The sequence below is a fragment of the Thalia democratica genome, chromosome 9 (genome assembly GCF_965202585.1).
Source record: "Thalia democratica chromosome 9, ktThaDemo2.hap1.1, whole genome shotgun sequence".
Taxonomy (NCBI): Eukaryota; Metazoa; Chordata; class Thaliacea; order Salpida; family Salpidae; genus Thalia; species Thalia democratica.
Window position 1 is genome coordinate 19,060,255 of NC_139173.1, and position 18,477 is coordinate 19,078,731.

The 18,477-nt window shown below is 27.0% G+C and overlaps 1 protein-coding gene across 4 annotated transcripts in view; it reads right to left on the reverse strand.

Annotated features, from left to right (window-relative positions):
- Positions 1-294: 294 nt before the first annotated feature.
- LOC145843901 (uncharacterized) overlaps positions 295-18,477 on the reverse strand; it is a 29,752-nt gene continuing 11,569 nt past the window's right edge. Inside the window, exons 14-27 of one of the 4 annotated variants that reach the window (XM_082951169.1) lie at positions 16,601-16,765; positions 15,698-16,189; positions 11,928-11,985; positions 7,953-8,094; positions 7,431-7,509; positions 7,221-7,333; positions 6,979-7,064; positions 4,361-4,513; positions 3,349-3,470; positions 2,725-2,830; positions 2,137-2,286; positions 1,695-1,876; positions 1,079-1,265; positions 295-831 (exon numbers count right to left, since the gene is read on the reverse strand). In XM_082951169.1, the coding sequence (XP_082807295.1) occupies positions 827-831; positions 1,079-1,265; positions 1,695-1,876; positions 2,137-2,286; positions 2,725-2,830; positions 3,349-3,470; positions 4,361-4,513; positions 6,979-7,064; positions 7,221-7,333; positions 7,431-7,509; positions 7,953-8,094; positions 11,928-11,985; positions 15,698-16,189; positions 16,601-16,765 (2,040 nt within the window). In that variant the 3' untranslated portion in view covers positions 295-826. Of the gene's footprint in view, positions 832-1,078; positions 1,266-1,694; positions 1,877-2,136; positions 2,287-2,724; positions 2,831-3,348; positions 3,471-4,360; positions 4,514-6,978; positions 7,065-7,220; positions 7,334-7,430; positions 7,510-7,952; positions 8,095-11,927; positions 11,986-15,697; positions 16,196-16,600; positions 16,766-18,477 lie in introns of all 4 variants that reach the window. The other 3 variants (XM_082951170.1, XM_082951168.1, XM_082951171.1) reach the window with 3 other exon arrangements.

Here is an 18,477-nt window from a genome sequence, read left to right on the forward strand (position 1 = left end):
TCGAAAAACTTTTTTTAATTGTTTCTAGTTTATAAATTGTAACAGCAACAATATAAAATATACATCAATTTAATAAACTGAATTCAATATAAATGATAATGTGACACAGTTTTTCAGAATTTTTTTTACAGGATTTAAAGGTTAAGTGCTATATTAAAAAGCAAAATATAAAATTAGCTATACTTGAATCAAATAGATTTTTGCACATTTATAAATATTACATTATTATATAATTTACATTTTCCTTTTAAAAACACAAGTTATGCTACAATTCATAATTACAACAAGGGCTCAACAAAATAAAACGCGTACACACGCGATAATTTGAAAACACAAAGTGATATTTCAGATAAAAATACTTTCTAGTTGTTTTCAAAAGGCTTTATTATAAAAATTGATAAAAAGCATAGTAATACAACGAAGAAATATTAAAATTATTAATTATTAAAAAGTTTAAGTTCTGTCTAAATTGCGTAAGTCGAAAAATAAAACGGTTCTAATATTACTTATAATATCACAATAAGTTTAACAGTAACATAAAAATATTATAATACTGCTCATACAATTAAACCAACATAATATACTTTGGGTAATAAAACATTTTCCTTTAATAAAACAGAATTAAAACATTTAAAAAACAAGAAGTTAATAATAAACTAGATATAATAAAAACTAAATTTATATGACATCAATTACAAAATGTAAAATGTTGGCGATTTGAATACATATTTCAATTGATTTTTTATGGAAACAGAAATTTATGTATAAATCCAAACATCTTCAATGCGTAACAAAAAACGATGTTTAAAACTGGACCAGCTGGACACTAATCTGAAATTTAAATTTTTCAGTTTTAAATTTGAAAATTACGTATCAATTTAAACTAAAAAAAATTAACTGCTCATACATTAATAAGTATTTTATTATGTGAAAAACATCTTAAAAAAAAAAAAACTATTTGGTTTAAGTATTATTGATTACGTTAGTACATCTTATAAACTTCATCAGAGTGACACAACAACATACTGTTTTTTCACCTTAAAATTTTAATCATGAAACAATTAATTTTATCAACCACCTTGACCCAGCGATGACGTGGCACTTGCGAAGGGGTCGATCGATGACGAGTTGTTGTTGTTCGTGTTGCTGTTCTGCTTCAACTTGCCTATGACGTCACTGAGCGATGATTTGCGCGAGTTCTTGTTCATGTTGAGGTTCTTGCTCTGCTGCTGCTGCGACATGCCGTTCACCATTTGAGAGCTTTTCTGAAAAATTTCAATTGTTGAGCGAGCCGATCAACGTTCGTTGCAAAATTATAACTAATTTAAAATGTTCTAAAAAAATGCTTACATAGTTTATATATATTTTAGTTAAATTAGGCAACTTCACTATTTTTTCTATATGCTTTCAAACTAAAAGAAAGCCTCGCTCGACAAGTTTAAAAGAAGCACAAGGTATTTTACAAAGTTTTTTCCAAACTATCACGATCATGAACAAAAAATGAATGACAAATATTGACAGTTAGACATTTTGCCTTAACAAAAAAACAGGTTATTTGAACTTTTCTTTATAACAAAGCTCTTATGTCTTATTTTTCTCACTTACTATAGAAGTGGAAAATTCGCTTCATCTCCATAAACACTTGTAAAAAACGCAATTGAAAATTTCGCCGATTTTTTTCCTAAAACACTAACATTCAGTTGACTTCCGGCGTAGCTCTTGCTGTTCTTCTGGTTGACTCCGATCTGGTTGTTGGAAATCTTCTTCTTGTTGTTCATCTCGTTCTGCTGGTTGATGTAGTTGCTGAACCACGTGTTGCTGTTGGCGTTCCCGCCGCCAGGCATGAAGTTCATCTGGTTGGGCATTGAGGCGTTTCCTGTTGAAACAAAGATATTTAAAATATGATACTTAAATCTGTCCAGCACACAGCCAATGTTGTTTTGTGTTTTTTTTTCACTGGCACCAAATAGAAAGTTTAGTCTGTTCAGGTTTATTGATAATGATAGTTAAGCTTTTCAAACTTATAATGTTATAAAAATTTGTAGATATTTTTAATTTAGAATCATTAAACTAGTTATCTGTTGAAATATAGAGTTTTTGATGGTTGATAAAGAAATAAAAATCAGTTTAAACTACCTTGGGACTTCATGGACAGGTTCATGTCCTGCTGCTGGTGATTTTGCTGCGAGGATTTCTTTCCCACCGCCCAAGAGTCTTCGATCTTGCGGATGACCAGCCTGCTGCCCTCAGATTCTTGCAGCGTCGGCGCCTCTTTTTTGCGTTTCGCTGTTGAAGCAAGGTTAATAGTTGTGTTTGTAACACAGGGTGAACGGCTAATAAAATTCTGATGATGTTAAGTTATTATTTTGAATTACTTTTTTTCATGACTGTCATAATTTGTTTTTATTGGAACATCTGATACATTATTTGTATTTTTCGATTTTAAAATATTTTTTAGCAAGGAGTAAAATAAAATCTTAAAATATGAAAAATTTTAACAATTATCAGTTATCTATTTTAGTAACTATTCTTTAAAATAACTTATACCTTCATAAGCTTTATTTATAAGCCCTTCTGGTAAGTTTTAACTTTCTTAAGTTCAAGTTAAATTTTTAAGGTTTTCAATTTGGTAAAAACATGTGATTTGTTAGAATTTAAACTGTTTAAATTTGAAATGCCATGTAACCATAAACACATTAGAACAAAATCAATAAAAATTCTAACCGCCATAATCTTTTTTAGTATCAGTTGAAGGAGGTCTTCCCCGCTTTCTTACTGGTTGTGCTTCTCCCTTCTTTGAAGCTTTTCCTTTTTTCGAGTCTTGCTTACTCTAAAAAAGCGTAACATGAAGAACACATTTAAATAAGGTAAACAAAACGTGTTTTGTATTATGTATAATATTCGTTTAATTTTTATGTACAACAGTTTACATTCTTGAGAAGCAGTGTGAAGAATTGAAATTTATTATTTGTATAATTAAAATAGTTCTCGCATATTTATACAAAATTCATTTTATTTTGAGAATTTACTTTAGTTTTTACTGTAACGGATACTACTGAATTCTGTTTGAAGATAAAAGAAAACACGAATGTATAAGAGTTTGAGCTACTACATTTTGAATGAAATTTATCTACAACTATTTAAAGTGTACGATCAAGTTTATTAATAAAGTTAGCATTGCATTATTAAAACCTATATCGTTTTTTAACTTTATTATAACTTTTGATAGGTTAATAAATTTACAATAGTACTTACACAAACTATAATTAAAATCTTATTTGCTTAGGTTAGTAAAATTTCGTGAATAAGTTAAAATAACAAAGTTTTATTCACAAAGTGGTTACCAACCAGTGTGTTGCTTTTCCCTCCAGAGCTGCCACTCAAGCTCTTGCTGTGCCCGAATGAAGTTTGCCTGCTCAGCAACTTCGAACTTTGACCTTCCTGCGATGAAGTGGAACTTTTTCGGGAGCCTGTAAATCATCCATGTTTAATATACTTGGTATAACAATTTTATTGTAATAAACATTTTCTTACTGTATCAAAAGTTTACTGAAATTTTAACAATCACGGTTTTCTCATTTTTTATTAAAGATGTATTATAGTAACACGTTAAAATATTTACTTATTATTATAGCTATTATAGTTACACCCCTTTTGTTAGATATTATGAAATATTAGATAATAATGAAAATAAATTTTAATTCATATGATATTTAATGTTGTTTTATTTATTATAGTATGATATTTTAGATATTACAAACCTTAAAGTTCATTTTACTTAAAAAAGGTACCTTATATAAAAGTTAACTGTTTGAAAATTACTTAACTTATTGTTTTTACAAACATACGTTTTAGTATCTTTCCTGAAAAAGTATAACTAGCTACCTATATTTAAGAAAATAAAAAATATATATTTAAATAAGATCAAGGATATTCAAGGACGTTTATAATCAAAAAATTAAAAAAACTATCCATTTTAGAATCATTAAACAGTTGAGATTTAGAGTTACACATGATTACAATTACAAGGAAAAAAACTTTACTAATTGACTTTGTAGTACAAATAACCAACTTTTAAAACTGTAAGTTAACACTAAAAAATTTTATATACTTTATTAGATAGAATAAGATGCATAAATTTTTCTATAATATTTGAAAAAAAATGTAAATAACACATATTACCGGCCAGATATTTATGAAAACATATTAGTAAAATTTAAGTTAAAAAAACAAATATAATAAAACACGTTATTATCTAACGTACTTTCTACTGAATAAATCTAAAAATAAAACACCATACAAAAAACACGAAATGTTAGTATAAAACAAGCAAATGGCACAAGCAACTAAAAAAGCTCACTAGTGTTCGAGTTAATAGCGCTACTTTGCATTTTGCTTTGCTTTTGCAGCTTGCTGTAGTTGGGCGAATCCCTGGTGAGCACGCTCATCAGGCTGGGGCTGGACTGAAACAAACCCTTTAAGGTGCTGTCCGAAGCCGAAGAGCTGCCCGACGCTGAAAAGTTTCAAGCAGTTAGATGAGGCGCAGCGCGTATGACTACGGCAGGGTTGCCGCCCTTGAAAGCGAAATCACCGAAACTAACCTGTGAGTCACTGTTAAGTAGGCCTCAGAAGTTGTAAGCACTGAGAAGTTCGACTATTCGGGTTATGACTTTCAAAGACATTTGATTTTATGGTGTATTAGTAAAGGTGCTTGTTGTTTTTTGTTACATATTATATAAAATGATTAAAACTTTTATTAAATTAAATTATTAACGACTGTTGTTTAGAGAGTTATTAAAGTTAACGAAAACTTTTTACTTGTAACACTCCAAATATGTAAAAAGAAATTATTACGGTTCAGTACTACAAAATGAACAGAAACAAAATAGTAGACTTTGGTTGGTTAGAAATTTTAAAACTTTTTCAAAGAAAGATTCTTAATGTAGATGAAACAAAAATAAACCTGACTTTGATCAAAAATTAGTAAAACTAGCTTTAGTCATACATATTTAAATAACTTGAGTTCAAAATAAAAAAACTACTTTTAATGAGTGGCAACCATGTAATAAACTGTGAAATGTTTTTGGATGTTATATGACTTTCCTAAAAGGTTTATTTATTCAACTCTACACTAAAATTATAACAGCTACTAAGATCCTTTATATCTCCAAAGACTTAAAATATGTCTTTAGTTTTATAAAAAGCAGCACTTTTAAATTAGTTTTGTTAGTTTGTAGTTAGCTTATAAATGACTATGGTAAAACATATACTATAATTTTTGTAACAACTTTTAAAAACTATGAACATATATTTTAAAATCAACATTTATCTGTTTATCTTGCAAGTCAACTTTATCAAAATCACATTTTTATAGTTATAAAGCATACTCAAAAAAGAATAAGAGACTTAAAAACGGAATTTAAGAAACAATCACACCAACTCACAAACTTTAAAATATAAAAGAACACAATACTTTCAGTTTACAAATATATTTTTAAACAGTAAACAGTTTTTATTGACTGAATAAAACATTTATATACAACAACTTTGCAACATAGTCCTACTTTAACAAAAAGACCCTTTTCACCTTTAAAAAGTTTAATACAAAAATTCTCAATGTGTTTTATTGATACGTTGTAGCCAAACTTAAGTTTTAGTAATAATAAAACATATTTTTCAAACTTTTTCAAAGACAAATAAACTTATAAATCTGATTTAAAAAATAAACATTTTCAAAAAAAAAACTTTATAAAAACAAGTTGTTTTTGCTAAAAAAGTCTAGCCTTTTTTTTTCATTTATTTTAAATATACTTGTTTAACAAACTCCTTATTAGTTAGTTACTAAAATCACTAGACATAAAAATATATTTTACAAATACAAAAGTATAGAAAACAACAAGAAGAAGTAATTATTAATAAAAATAAAGCAAAAACTATTATATTTATTTTTAATTAGTAAAAACAAACATTTATATTCTTAAAACTTATTGAAGTATTAAAATGTCTTATACCAGATAAAAACTGTATACGCTTATCATTAGGTTTTTAAAAATCGCTTGATGATATCTTTTTCTAGTGTGATTTGTTTTGAAAAATTTTAGTTTTAATAGTTAGGATAAATAAGTAGATTTATACTATTCGAAATTTAAAAAAGCTAATGGTGTAGCAAGTTTGGAAATTATTTACTGAAATGTCTTAATGGTTATAATCTTCAGAAAACCATAACTTAAAATAAACTTCCACATTTGAAATACATTTACAAACTAAATTTACTTATAGAAGGCGCATTCACAAAACTCAGATAATCATTAGTTCTTAATCTATTTAATTTTTCCAATTTTTCATTGTTGTACCCGTGTTGTTTCTAAATAGTCAACCGATGTCGAAACTTCTAATCTATTAAGCACTAGAAGCATTACAAAACAAAATCATACACTTTTTGATTAGAATGGACAAAATAGGTTTTAAGATCTATACTAAATAATAAATATTTTAAATCAAACTTGTATTAATGAAACCTCAAGGTAAAACCATAAAGAAAATCAAAGAATAATAAAGTATTAATAAAAATTATAAGTTTTATATTAAAAAAAATTAAAGTATTTGATAAAATAGTAAGGATTATAATACGAAAACCTATAAGCTCTATTAAGAAAGTATACTAGTAACTATCATTTTAAAAACAAGCGTGAATAAAAACAAAACGACTGATTTTTCTTTTAATTTCAAGGGAAATATTTTGAAAACAAAGCGACGACAAGTACACACTAAAATTTCTTAACATTTAATTATCCTGTTAGTAAAATTCATACAAACATGAAAATTCACAGCCAATAAGTTAACTTGCACGATAAATCTAATGCCCAATAATTCCGTAAAAATAAAAACAAACCACCACCTTTTCAAATAACTATATTAATAATTCTAAGTTACCATGCACTTTAGTTTTTCTAAATATATGAAAACAGCTAAAACTACCTTGAAATTTATTTTGTCCACTATTTTGTTGCATGAGCTTCGTTCTACTATTCAACGATATTTTTCCTGAGGAGTCGACACTTTCTCTAATAAAAAAAAAATTACAAAAAGTAGAGTTTATTTGAAATACCCAAACTAAAAAGCGCTTAAACAATAAACATGAAAGTAACAATTTTTAAATTAAAGAACAAATTCTTTAAGAAAAATATTGTTTGTAAAAAAACAAGTTTCACAACTTGTACCTGGACTCTTCGATAAAATCGTATATTCCGTTTCGATCAGTTTGTATATTGTTGTTTGACGAGTTGACACCGCTTTGGTTTGGCTGTTCATCCAAGTATGGTGGCAACTGACCCTACGATGTAGTTTATTAGGTATGTTTTATAAAATATTAGGCTTTTAGGTATTTTGAACTGATAATAAATTTAAATAAAAAAGAAGTATAGTCTAACTTGATTGTCAGGAAATCCTTTGCCTTGACTTTGGGGCACGTTAGCTTGGTGTGGATTGTTTCTAAAATGATGTTCCACACTTTGTAAAAACTTTTAGAGTAAATTGTAATAAGTATGAATATAAATTTAAATTAAAAACTAGACTCAAGTTAAAAACTAGGTTAATTGCTTTTTATCATCAACTAAAACAACTGACTTCATGTAACTTTTAGATGTTTTTTTACTAATCAGTCACGAAAAAATGCTTAATAAACTATAATCTAAGAGGGAAGGCCTGTATTATTAAACATGCAGGCAAAAAATTAATAAGTTCAATCTTATAAAACTGTCTATAACTTTTAAATATTTATGCTTTGAATACTTTTTATGTTTCCAAACTATGAAAACATTTTTTAACTTTCAAAAAATAAGTACAACCACTGCGTTTAATACTAGGTTTTATGTTGAAGTAAAAAAAAAACCTGTCAAAAACCTATACTTTTTATTATTTTTAAAATACCTATAAACTTTATCTTAACAAACTTTTGAGCAGATGGATTGTTGTTCATGTTTTGAAAATGTTTCATTTTATTATTATCATGCTGCATCGAGCCGTATACTGGCATCGAACTTTGTTGGTGGGTCTTCATTTGCTGCACGTCATTTTGCATCAGCCTATTTACACCTGAGTCATGAAGAATAGTATATTTTAAAAATATCAGGTTCATCTTTTTGATGATATACTGGTATACTTTAGCATTTTAAGTAAAAATACTTCGAGCTAGGTAAAAATATGTTTTATTTAGTTGTTTAAAATGTTTTGTTATAAAATATGTTAATAGAATTTGTTCATAAAAATAACTTACTTCTTTAATATCAGATAATAAGTAGTTCTTTAGTATGCAATTTTTATTAATTAAAAATACAACTGTTATTATCCAATTAACTAGTGTAATTGATGATAAAAAAAAATAGTTAAAAATCATTGAAAAAATACTAGATAAAATATTAAACAAAGAGTACAAGTTATAAAATTGATTAAACAACTTTACGTGTTATTTAAAAATTTTCAGTACAGTATGAATCAAATAGCTTGAAACACAAATTACAAAAAAAAAAAGCAACTACTTTATAAAATGAAAAATTTTAAACTTTTGTATATTTATTTTTCATGTTTTCACACTAAAATTACAATTTATTACATTTACATATTACAAACATTTAAATGATAAGAGTTTTTTTTTAATGTCATAAAGTTTTAGTTAAGTTTTTTGTGCCAAAGAAAATATTAGCATGATTAATCCCTAATATGTTTTCAGTTTGTACAAGACGTTCTTCCTATTTTTCATTTCTATCAAGTTATACTTATCACGGTCAGGTTAAATTTTAAAAAAAAACTAAAATATTAGTTATAAATAAACAACAATTTGTATACTATAAGGACCTAAAAAAGCTTTTTTGTAACTACAATTAAGGGAGAAGGGTCATTTTTGCACGAAGGGTCACTTTTACACGAGTGACAATTTCGCACAAGAGTAAAAAAAAAGTTAAATAAAATTAAATTTTATAAAAAATAGCAATAATAATGATAACAAAATTACCGACCTAGGGTAAGGAGTAATAGAAAAAGTAAAAAAAAAAGTAAACAAACGCTAATAAGAAAAAAACGACCAAAGGTAAGGTTTAGGGGTAGCAGTGATAGCATAAAAAAAAGAAGAAAATAGTTACCGAACAAGGGTAACAGTAAAAGTGAAAAATTTATTGTAATAATAAAATTTCTTAATAAAAATAATAATTTGAAAAAAAAAGTAACCGACCAATGGTAAGTGTTATGGGTAACAATAATAGTAAAAAAAAGAAAACTAGTAAAATAAAGTAATTTTAACACAAGTAAAAGTGTCTTGGTGCAAAAGTGACCTCTCGTGAAAAGTGTCCCTTTGTGCATTTAAAACACCAACCCACAATTAAGAACCTTAAAATTTTTATACTTAAATGGTAATCAAAAGTGAACGAGAAAGACTGCTAGGTTATTTTGTGTTTTTGAATACACATTCGAGAAACAGCTTCCCATGTGGTTTCGCTGACTTAAAAACATGAACAAACGAGTATTAAAATATGTTTTAAAAAATCCATGCACTCTAAATACTTGATTTTGTGAAGGCACGATGCATTGACAAAACAATCACAAAATTAAATTGGCCGGTTTTAATTTGACAAAAAAACGATGACATGAAATCTTTTATAAAAGTGCTTACAATTCAGCTTTTAACAAAAATTAATATAATTTTTAAACTGCTATTTATCAAAAATTTCATTGTGAGATACAAAAGTTATTGTTTAGTCAGACTAGGGAGTAATAAAAATAATACATTATGCTTTTCTAAAACATTTATTATAAAATGTGTTCTTAGTTTAATTTTTAGTACTAAGTATTTCTTAAAGATTGATATTTCATTACAGATTTGCTTTAATTTTTTTTTAGTATAACTTTTCAAAATTACGCGGCCAAGAAAGTTATATTTTAACAAGTCGGGTCCGCAAACATTTTACTAGAAACCTGTCCCACTGATAAGCATCGTTAAAATTTATTTTAATTCAAAATTAATACTTTTAAGAGGCCATCTACTACAATGTCTAAAGCAGCGCTCTTAACCTGGGGTAAGTTCCTTTGTTTTAAGGGTAAATTTTATTGAATACAAGTTATGTAAATTACGTTTCTTTTTTTTCATTCATTTATGACTTAGTAGTTAACTGAAATTTTTTAGCTAAATAAAAACTTTATCTTTTTATATTTTGTGACCTAAATATTTAAAGATCTAGCTTTTTCTTCTTAAAATTAATTAAAATATGTTTGTTGGGTGTAAATCTGAAAAAAAACATGAAAAATAATGGTCACGAATCGCTGGTCTAAAGTTATAAAGATTATGATTATAAAATAAAATTTAACTAAAAGAGATTATTTTAAACTGCTTATTAAGTTTGAAAGTTCATTTTGGGTATATCTCAAAAATAAGTATAAAAGCACAAGAAAGTTTAACGAAAAAAGATCATGATGGTAAAAAAATGGTAATAATATCTTTAAAAATATAGTTCACAACCGCTGAGAATTTTAAATATCGTGAATGTGGTTGTAGCACACAAGGTATGCCCTTAAAACCCATTTTATTTTTTTATGCATTTTAAATATATTCTTTCTTTACTATAAATATTTTCGATAAAAAAATTATGAGAGTCGGGCCGGACTTGCTGAAAATAGTTGTTTCTGGACCACATATAAAGTAAAATTTCTTTGCAGGTGAGTATTTTTGAAAGACTTGACTTAGAAAAGGTACATAATAGCACATGTGTAAAAAATAAAATAAGCAGCAATTTATTCACCACAAATAAAAATATCATACTTTATTTTTGTAAATTTTTATTATAAAAAATTCTGAACTTATTTCTACTTCATTAGTTATTTCTTAGCTTAAAACAATGTGACCCGCAGTTTGCTTACCCCAGACTGTTGTAAATAAGTATTTTTATGTTATTCTATTTTTTATACCTCGTTTACTATATTTTGAATTTAAAATAATTTCATAGAGTAAATACACTACTTTTAAGTATAAAATAATACATTTAAATAATTCGGATTTTTTAATAAAACAAACATTTTCACAGATTGTTATTCCTAAACGTAAACGAGCCCGTTTTTAACGACCGAAATTTATCACAGAATATGCGTTTTTATCGAACTAAAACAATTTCAGAAAGCTAGCATAGTTTTTTAGTTTAGTATTTTAGGTGTGCCTTAAAATAATAGTTAATTTTATTTTTATCTTTGCTGATCATTTTGAAAAATAACTTCACTAAATCTTTATGGTAGGTAAAAAGTAGGAGTAAGCCCGCAAAGTTTGCTATAGGTTTTTTTTGGAAGTTAAAGCAGATTTTTTTAACAATATGTAACCGATTAACATAGAAGAAAGAAAATACTCGTAATGATTTCGATTGTACAAAACACTAAATGAAAAATGATTGTCAGTAAAAGAGAATAGTCTTTTTTAGAACTTATTTTATCATATTAAAGTCATGCATTTATTATTAAATTTCAGTTAATTCAAAATGTTATCTATTTATTTCAATTAGATGTTTTGTTAATTTTTTTTATGTTACAAAGTTTTACTTAGTCTTTACCTTGTGATAATAACTTTAGGAAACGATAATCCGATTTTATTTTTAGTAAATATATCTAAAACATAAGTTGCTTTAGCATTTAAAACGCTTTTTACTATTAACTCATAAACATCAATAAAACTTTCTATCTTTCATTAGAAACAAGTTTTTTTAAAAATGTTTTTTTAATTTAGAACTAAAGTTGACAATTATTAGCTTATAACTAAAATCAAATTTGTTAATGATTGCAAAATATGATTCAAATTAGACACCGTAAAGTGAAATCATGCAGTTAGCAAGTTAGTTTTATGCAAACTTTACACTTTCTAACAATCTATTGCTACAACACCCATGCGGCTAAGAAACCTGTTATTTGTTGCGGTTTATTGATAAAGTAGCTTGGATGGCTCGGATCCGTGGCAACCTTTTTGTAAAAACAAGTTTTAATAAATTTAGTATAAAAAAAAAGTTTTAAGTATCTTAAAATGGTTACACATCACAGCTAAAAAATAGCAAATATAAATATGTATTATGTTTAAAAGTATCATTTACAATAAGTTTCAAAATAATTTTTTATCATCTAATAAAGCTACGCCACGAGTTGATTGGATAATATTTGAGTGTTTACGCACAATAAATAAAAAACAATTGCTTTGTGTAAAATAAGTAACAACCAATTATGTATCATTAATAGTTTATTATATAATAAATTTGTTGTGATTATAAATACTCATTCTTATTACTTTACATTTTTACGTAGTTTTTCAATTAAAACACTATAAGCAGCTTAAATAAACTAGCTACAAACTTTCAAAGCTAAGTGAGCCTACAACAAAATAAATGCAAATAAAATTCTTAGCATTGTTTGAAAAAATTAGAGTTAAAACTTTTATTTAGATCATGTTTTTTCAATAATTAAAATCACTGTTTTAATCGTTTATTTGAACTAACTTGTATTATTACATAAGCAAAAATTGGTCCTTATCATTCGGATAGACAAAAAAAAAATCAATAACAATTTTTTAAAAGGTTAGCTCACGTTTAATAACCTAGTTTACTAACTATAGTTTATATTTTTTAAGAAAGTACTAGGGATAATCAATTTTAATTGGTACAAATAAATTTATGCTTAAAACAAAAGTTAAGAAAAAAATGTTTATTAAGACAGGGTTGCCCACTAGTTTTTGATAAATTTCTTCTAGGCTTTCTGAGTTTCTTCCAGGTTTATGAAAGTACACGTTTTTAGTCTATATTTAATTTTAAGTTAAGTTTATTTTTCAAAACTGAGTTAAATAATTTAACAAATTTGAAAAGATATTGTATAGCTACTTTAAATGCTTTTTTAATAATAACAATATTTAATGATGCCAAATTTTTCTATCTATATGAGACATTTTTCGTGTCAAATCTAAATTTTACTACTTAACATGTAAAAATTATTTTTAATTCCAGGTATTTTAGCGATTTTTGTTGAAAATTCCAGGTTATCCGGATTTTTTAGCCTAAATTGTCAAATTCCAGGTTTTGTGGCAACCCTGTTAAGACCAAGTAAAATTACTTTTAAGTTTTTTAAACAAATTGTTCGAAGGAAAATTAAGATTATTTAAACATTTTCTAGCATTTTTTTTAAAGCAATACATAATAGTAGGGTTGAAATTAAATTGATCAAGTTGTAGGTTAACCCTTTATTTTATGTTTTTATCTACCGTTTTCCATTTATTCGAATAGAGAACTAAGCGTCTACTTATCAAATTTTAGATCAATTTTAGATAATTAAGTTCTTAACTAATTTGCTGCCCAAGATTATATCTTAACCAGACTAAGCATTTAAATATTAATTCATATGACTGTATTTCGAATTACTTCTTTAAATAAGTTGCCTTCTCAAATATAGTTTTATCAGTTTGTTTACCAAACTTTAGCTAATTGTTAGAAAAATTTAATATAAACTATACTACTAAAATATAAAAATACATTAAACAATGATAAAGAATTTACATACACTGTTTTAAAACCAAGTCTAACTACAGCATGAGTGTTTATCATAAACTTGATGATTCTTTTAAGTATAAAAGGTATAATAATTTATATACAACTCTAATAAATCTAATACTTACAGTAAAAATGAAGCATAAACTACTTATTGGTAGACTTTAAATAACTTTAAATGAATAAAAATATAAAATTTATAAGCACATTTTGCATAGACTTTTATTTACTATCGATATTTAAACGTACTATAAAACTTAAACAAGAGGTGAACAGAATTCAAAAAGTACAAACTAGAAACTAAGAACAAAAAAATTACAAACATAAAAACACTAATTTACTTAACCAGGGTTTTTTGACTTTGGAGTCTGGTTTCTTTGCATAGTATTTAAAACATAAGTCTACTTATAAATATAAAACTAAATGATCAGTCGATGTTTGGATTTGATGATATTTAGAGTTTTATTGGATAACCTTTACAGTCTAGACTCTAGAAGAACAACACTTATACATTTTACATTGTTTAACTATTTCCTGGACATCATCCAAAATTTTTGAGAAACAGAACGATTTTACAGCTTTGTTTTTCAACAAATTTCTATAAAAAAAGTTGAGAGCAGCTAAACACAATTGTCTTGATAAGAATGCTACTTGCATCTTGTTTGTTCAACGACCTCACAAAATATTCCGGTGCAAATAGAGTTATAAAACTTTGTATTCTTTTAAAACAAGTAACTTAGATTTTAACCGAAGCGATATTTCGGAAAGAATGTACTGGGTTGACGGTTAATTTTCAGGATATTATGTAGAACGACTTCTAATGGGTTTGTTATGAATCGGGTGCACTTGGGTGGCGACGGTTGCTGAGAGTGCGAATGCATCGGCTTGTGGGAATTTCGAGGGTTGTTATAAACAAATTGCGGCAATAACTTTTTTACACTCTAATTGCTGATGTCGTTTAGCTTGCTTGTTCGGTTTTAATACTTATGAGTGCCAGAAATTTCTTCTTTGCCGCTTTTCTGGAAAAGTTTGATGTCGTAATATTTGGTTGTTGAAGTTGTATATATCTAGGTCACTTATTGATCTCCTTTTTATCCCTCTTTGTCCTATCAATCGCTAACATATGCGTACAAAAATATTTGATTAAATAACGATTTCTTTAACTAATTTATTAAAATATTTTGAATTACATAACGCTGAGTAGGGTTTTATTTAACTGCATGCTTTAAAACTAAACTAAACTTAGCATTATATTATGATAGTTTAAGATAAGCTTATTTTATAAATGTTTACAGTTTTACCTAATGTCTTTTTTTAATTTTTTTATAAGCTTTTACAAATTAAGCTTTCAAAATTTCAACACAAACCTTAAATTATTAATCAAAAACTTTTCTAAGATAGTTCCATACAGTATATAAACTTACCTAATGGTTTATACTCTCTAAAGCAAAATTAATAATTTGTAGTATCAAACACTACCTCGAGCCAGCCTAAGCTAAGAAAAAACTTTTAAAGCGTTATATACTTCATTTTAAGCATCTATAAAATTACAAAAAATAGTTATTAAGTATAATGTTTAATTAATATACTAAGTACAGGTTACACTTGACTTACTTTAAAAAAAAGCTATTAAACCTTAACGCTAATAAAAAGGACTAATTTCACGATTATAAAAATGGATTTAAAAAATAACAAATATATTTAACTGCAGGATTTAAAAGTAAACACTTGGTAGATTTTTATGTATAGCATAAATTTTTTTAGGAATTTAAATTAATTAATAACTGTATCCTAACTGAGTTAATTGTATTGAGCTCATGGAATCTCGTCTTGTTTGATATAATCATTAAAATTTATTTAAAAAATTATAAGTGCAATTCATTAGTAGTGGCTTAAAAGTAAAAACGCTAACGATTATTAACCTCACTTATATCAAACAAACAGACATTTAATAATTGACTTATTTTCACTGAAACTAAATAAGGTCAGCTTAAGTTAGCCTGAGCGAATTTTAACCTTGTTACAGATATATTCCAAAACTAAACTCATAGAACAAATTACCTTTCAAAGTACAAACTTCAAAAACTATTTATGATCAAAAAAAGTTTACAAATCCACTCTACGCAACAAAATAAAAATCGACTCACAATCGGTTCTATGTGGTCCGACTGGCTGAAATCGAACTGGTCCGGCTGCTGATTGGGCATCTGGCGACCCGGGACCCTGGCAGCGTTTCTCGGGTTGGGGGACATTCCTATGTGGGGCGGAATGTGGTGGGGCGAAGGCTGGATCTGGGGGTGGACGGGCGATTGGTGGCTGAGCGGCTGGTACTTGGGCGAGTTGCTGTACATGGGCGACTGCTGCGGGGCGAACTGTTGGTATGGCGACGGTTGCTGGGCGGGCGAGTGCATCATGGCGGCGGCGGGGGAATTTTGCTGGTTGTAGAACTGCTGCTGGTGGTGCGGGGAGAAGTTGCTGATAAGCTGCTTCTGATTGGTCATGCGCTGCGACATGGCCGCGTCGTAGCTGGGCGGAGGTGGCATCGCCTGGTCCGAGTTCTGCTGGGGAGGGTAATCCCCTTGCTGGGGTTGAATCATCTGCTGGCTACTGTAAGGCGAGTTCATTATCTTGTTGCCACCCTGCAAGTTTTAATATGACAAATGTTATGATAGTCAAAACTTTTTTTAAAGGGTTTGACTTTAAAATTATAATCACTGTTTTAAAACTTTAAATCTACTTCTTTTAATTTAATACGTTAGTTTTTTTTTTGGGTACAAGTCATTTTATATATGTATATTTTTTCTGTTACGCTTTTCTCTTTCTAAAGTAATTAAACTAAATCATCGGTGAGTATTATTTTTTGATTTTAAGATCACAAAGCTTACTGAAAACATATCTTCAGCAGAATATTTTTAACTTCACAACCTAATTTGTTTGTAAACATATATTCAGTTTAATGTTTAATACGTGTTATTTAAATATTGCCACCGAAAATGATGTTTAAATGTAAGGCTGCAGCTAAAAATTCTAAATCTATAAAACCATTTCACCTGCGGGTTCATCATCATGTGATTTGGCTTTTTAATATTCGAAGGTTTGGACGCGGCGGGATGCATGTTTTGCATGGTAGCCGGCAGTATCTTGGGGTTAGTCCCTTGCTGCTTTCCGATGACCGGTGACGTCACGTTCAGCAAATCCACAAGCATGGGGTGTTTCTGTTGAATATTTAAAAAAATTTAAAAGAAATAAAATTTTGCAAACTAGACTATAAGAAAATTAAATTATTATTTGAACACATCATTTATTTTTTTATAAACAATGTGTTAAGAAATGTTAATTCTGGGATGTTTCTGTTACACGTTAAATTAATATTTCTACCTTTGTGTGAAGCATGAATCGCAATTGTTTGCACTAAAACAAGCATATATCAGCTTGAAGTTTGAATATAGCTAGAATTTTCAATTAAAACTGCAAGGTTATAATACATATTTGAGTTAATTCTTTGAATTAAGGAAAATAATCAATTACTTTTAACTTATTATAATTTAATGAATTCATTTGAAACTAAATAACTCATTATATAAAAATAAACTAGATATAAGATATAAGTTGTTCCTTAAAACTGTTTTAGTACTTTTTCTAGCTGAATTGATTTTATAATGACAGTAAATAAAAAAACAGGGTCTTATACTTTATCAGCTTATTTAATGTTAGTTAAATATGTTTGAAAAAATATGATAATTATTTTTAAAGCTAGAAAACATCACATCGGTATATAATCATGAGAATTTTCGCCGTTTGAATATTTATTACAATGTAATTCAATGTAAATAATACTGTGTGAGTAACCTATCCACTCAGGTTTTTAAAGCACATGTAGATAAACTTTTGTTCAAATTAAGATAAGTAACACTAATCCCAGTAATATGTCTTTTGAATAACAACGATGATAAAAACAAAAAATGATCATACAGTTTCTTTGATGTTTCAAAGTACATTTTAACCTTAGTTTTAAGTTAACAAAAACTACTATCGTAAAGGTCAGTGGTTCAAATTTTTCAAATTCTATTGTTCAAAATTGTGCACAGCAATTACGGAAAAAAATTGTGCACACTAGATTATAAGATATTTTAATTAATATTAAAAAACATTATTTATTATCTTTTGTTTAGTGTGTAATATAAAAAATGTGTTAAAAACTGTTAAATAAAGTTATAATAATCTTTTCCTAATGGAAAACGACAAAATAGTTGTCTTAATTTTCATTTTACTAAACTTTCTGTTTAAAGTAAAATAATATAAGTAAAATGTACCACTGATTTAGGTAATTAGAAAAGATATGTTTATATAAATATACAAAGTTGCCTCTCGTTTTTTCAAAAATTTTTCCAGGTTTTTCAAATTTCTTCCAGGTTTTTATAAGTACACGTTTTTGGATCTATTTTTAGTTTAAAGTTAAATTTAAGGTAAGAAACTGTGTTAAATAGTATAAAAAGATTGAAAAGGTACTGTAAAGCTACTTAAAACGTGTTTTTTAATAAAAAGATTTATGGTGATGACAAAATATTTTTATCTATATGATAAATTTTTTGAGTCAAACTGAAATTTTTCTATTGAACATGTTAAAATTCAGAAAAATTCCAGGTTTTTCCAGGTTATTTTTGCTTAAAATCTTAAATTCCAGGTTTTTCCAGGATTCCAGGTAAAGTGGCAACCCTGAATATAATATTACTCTTTTTATTTTTAAATTAAATTTAAACATTTAAAAATTTTTAATTCAAAAGACCAAAACAAGGCAATTTTTTTGTTGTGAATATTGTTTACAGTCGAAAAATAGTATATTTTATAACCAAAAAGTTTTACATTATGGAATGTTTCTCAACGTTCGCAAAAATTTTAAATATTGAAAACTAGAACCAAAATAAAA